General features: G+C 42.1%; 1 protein-coding gene across 1 annotated transcript; it reads right to left on the bottom strand.

The window, feature by feature from the left end:
* Positions 1-713: 713 nt before the first annotated feature.
* LOC147959067 (uncharacterized) lies at positions 714-1175 on the bottom strand. Its single transcript, XM_087532446.1, has one exon. The coding sequence runs from the start codon at positions 1173-1175 to the stop codon at positions 714-716; it is 462 nt and encodes a 153-aa protein (XP_087388572.1).
* Between the last annotated feature and the right edge of the window lie 512 nt (positions 1176-1687).

Below are 1687 nucleotides of genomic sequence, written 5' to 3'. Positions count from 1 at the left end.
TATTTCAAAAGCTTGAAATATCCAGAAAGGGTTTTTGAGGGATTTGACCAATATCTTGAACATGACCATGTGGTGAAACTCTTATATATGGACAATATATGTCTACTGAGTTTCCCTATTTTGTCCCAAATATTTTTAAAGCATTAACATAATTTTTACCTATTAAAGACCATTTCTGGACTTAAGAAAAAGCCTTTAAATAAAATAGGAAAGTAACTTTTAAAATCATATTTTTGTGTTTTCTGGGTGTCCTATATCTAATAGGAGTCAAATATATTTTTGGAAAGATTTTTACTGCCCTGAATTAAGTACTTGCAGTACAAACCTCAATTCAGGGGTTTTTGGAAAACTAATTTTTGAAAATACTATTTGGCCAAATTATTTTTGTAAGAAATTATTTTTATGTCCTATACACATGGCATGATCATTGGTTCGAGGGTTTGGAGCAAGGAGATGAAGTATAGGAGTTGGAGGATTTATTTGATTTTTAGAGCACTTGCAAATAGCAGTCAGACATTCAATCAAAGCAAAGAGAAAACACTCAAAAGTTTTTGTCAAACCACATTTTATCATGATTTATTAGCTTAAGTGTTGTGGCATGAAAATCAGGGTGTGACAGACCTACCCCCCTTACAAGAATCTCGTCCCCGAGATTCCCAGACTAGGCGCGAAAAGGGATACAGAAACTTGGATCTGGGGTAGTCTTCAAATCCTCATGTTGCTTCTGCTTCAGTGTGGTTGCTCCACTGGTCCTTGAAGTACTTGATGGTGCGGCTTCGAGTGCTTCGCTCAGCCTCATCCAAAATGCAGATGGGCCTCTTACGGTAAGTCAAATCAGGCTGAAGGTCAATGGCTTGGTGATTGATGTCCTTGTAAAGATCAAGCTTGTCTGGAACCCGGAGACACTTCCGGAGTTGTGACACGTGGAATACGTGGTGCACATTGGATAGTTCAGGTGGCAGTTCCAACTGGTAAGCCACTTCTCCTCGTTGGTCAGTGATCTTGAAGGGGCCGATGTATCTTGGGGCGAGCTTTCCTTTGACATGGAAGAGCTGGGTTCCCTTGTAAGTCGTTTTGACAGGAATGAGGTGGGCTACTTTGGTCAAATGGTCGACTATGACCCAGATGGAGTCATGTCCCTTATTTGACCTGGGTAATCCAGTGATGAAGTCCATTCCGACTTTATCCCATTTCCATTCAGGCACCTTGAGAGGCTGTAACAATCCAGTGGGTCGCTGATGTTCAGCTTTGACCGTTTGGCATATGTCACACTTAGCGACGAAAGTGGCTATCTCTCTCTTCATGCCATGCCACCAGAATCTTTCCTTTAGGTCTTGATACATCTTGGTTCCTTCGGGGTGGATGGAATACGGGGTGTCATGAGCTTCTTGCAAGATCAAATTCTTGAGCTCAATCTTGTTGGGTACGCAAATGCGATTCCCAAACCACACAATTCCTTGCTCATCCTCTGAGAATCCTAGGCCTTGCCTGCCTTGATCTTCCTCTTGATGCCTTCAATACTTTCGTGTCCCTTCTGAGCTTCCTTAACATCATCTATTAAGGTAGGCCTAACTTCGAGGTTGCCCAAGAATCCTGGTGCAACCAGTTCCAACCCGAAGCTTTCAAGTTCTACATACAAGGCGGGTAGCCCATCCTTAAGCATAGCATTCAGGGAACAAGCCTTTCT

The sequence above is a fragment of the Triticum urartu genome, chromosome 7A (genome assembly GCF_056163025.1).
Source record: "Triticum urartu cultivar PI428250 chromosome 7A, HENAU_Tu73, whole genome shotgun sequence".
Classification (NCBI taxonomy): domain Eukaryota; kingdom Viridiplantae; phylum Streptophyta; class Magnoliopsida; order Poales; family Poaceae; genus Triticum; species Triticum urartu.
This window is presented reverse-complemented; position numbering and strand designations above follow the sequence as displayed.

What these genes read in the sequence shown, in the direction of transcription:
- LOC147959067 (XM_087532446.1), bottom strand. Translation starts at nt 1,175, where the DNA reads ATGGACTTCATCACTGGATTACCCAGGTCAAATAAGGGACATGACTCC.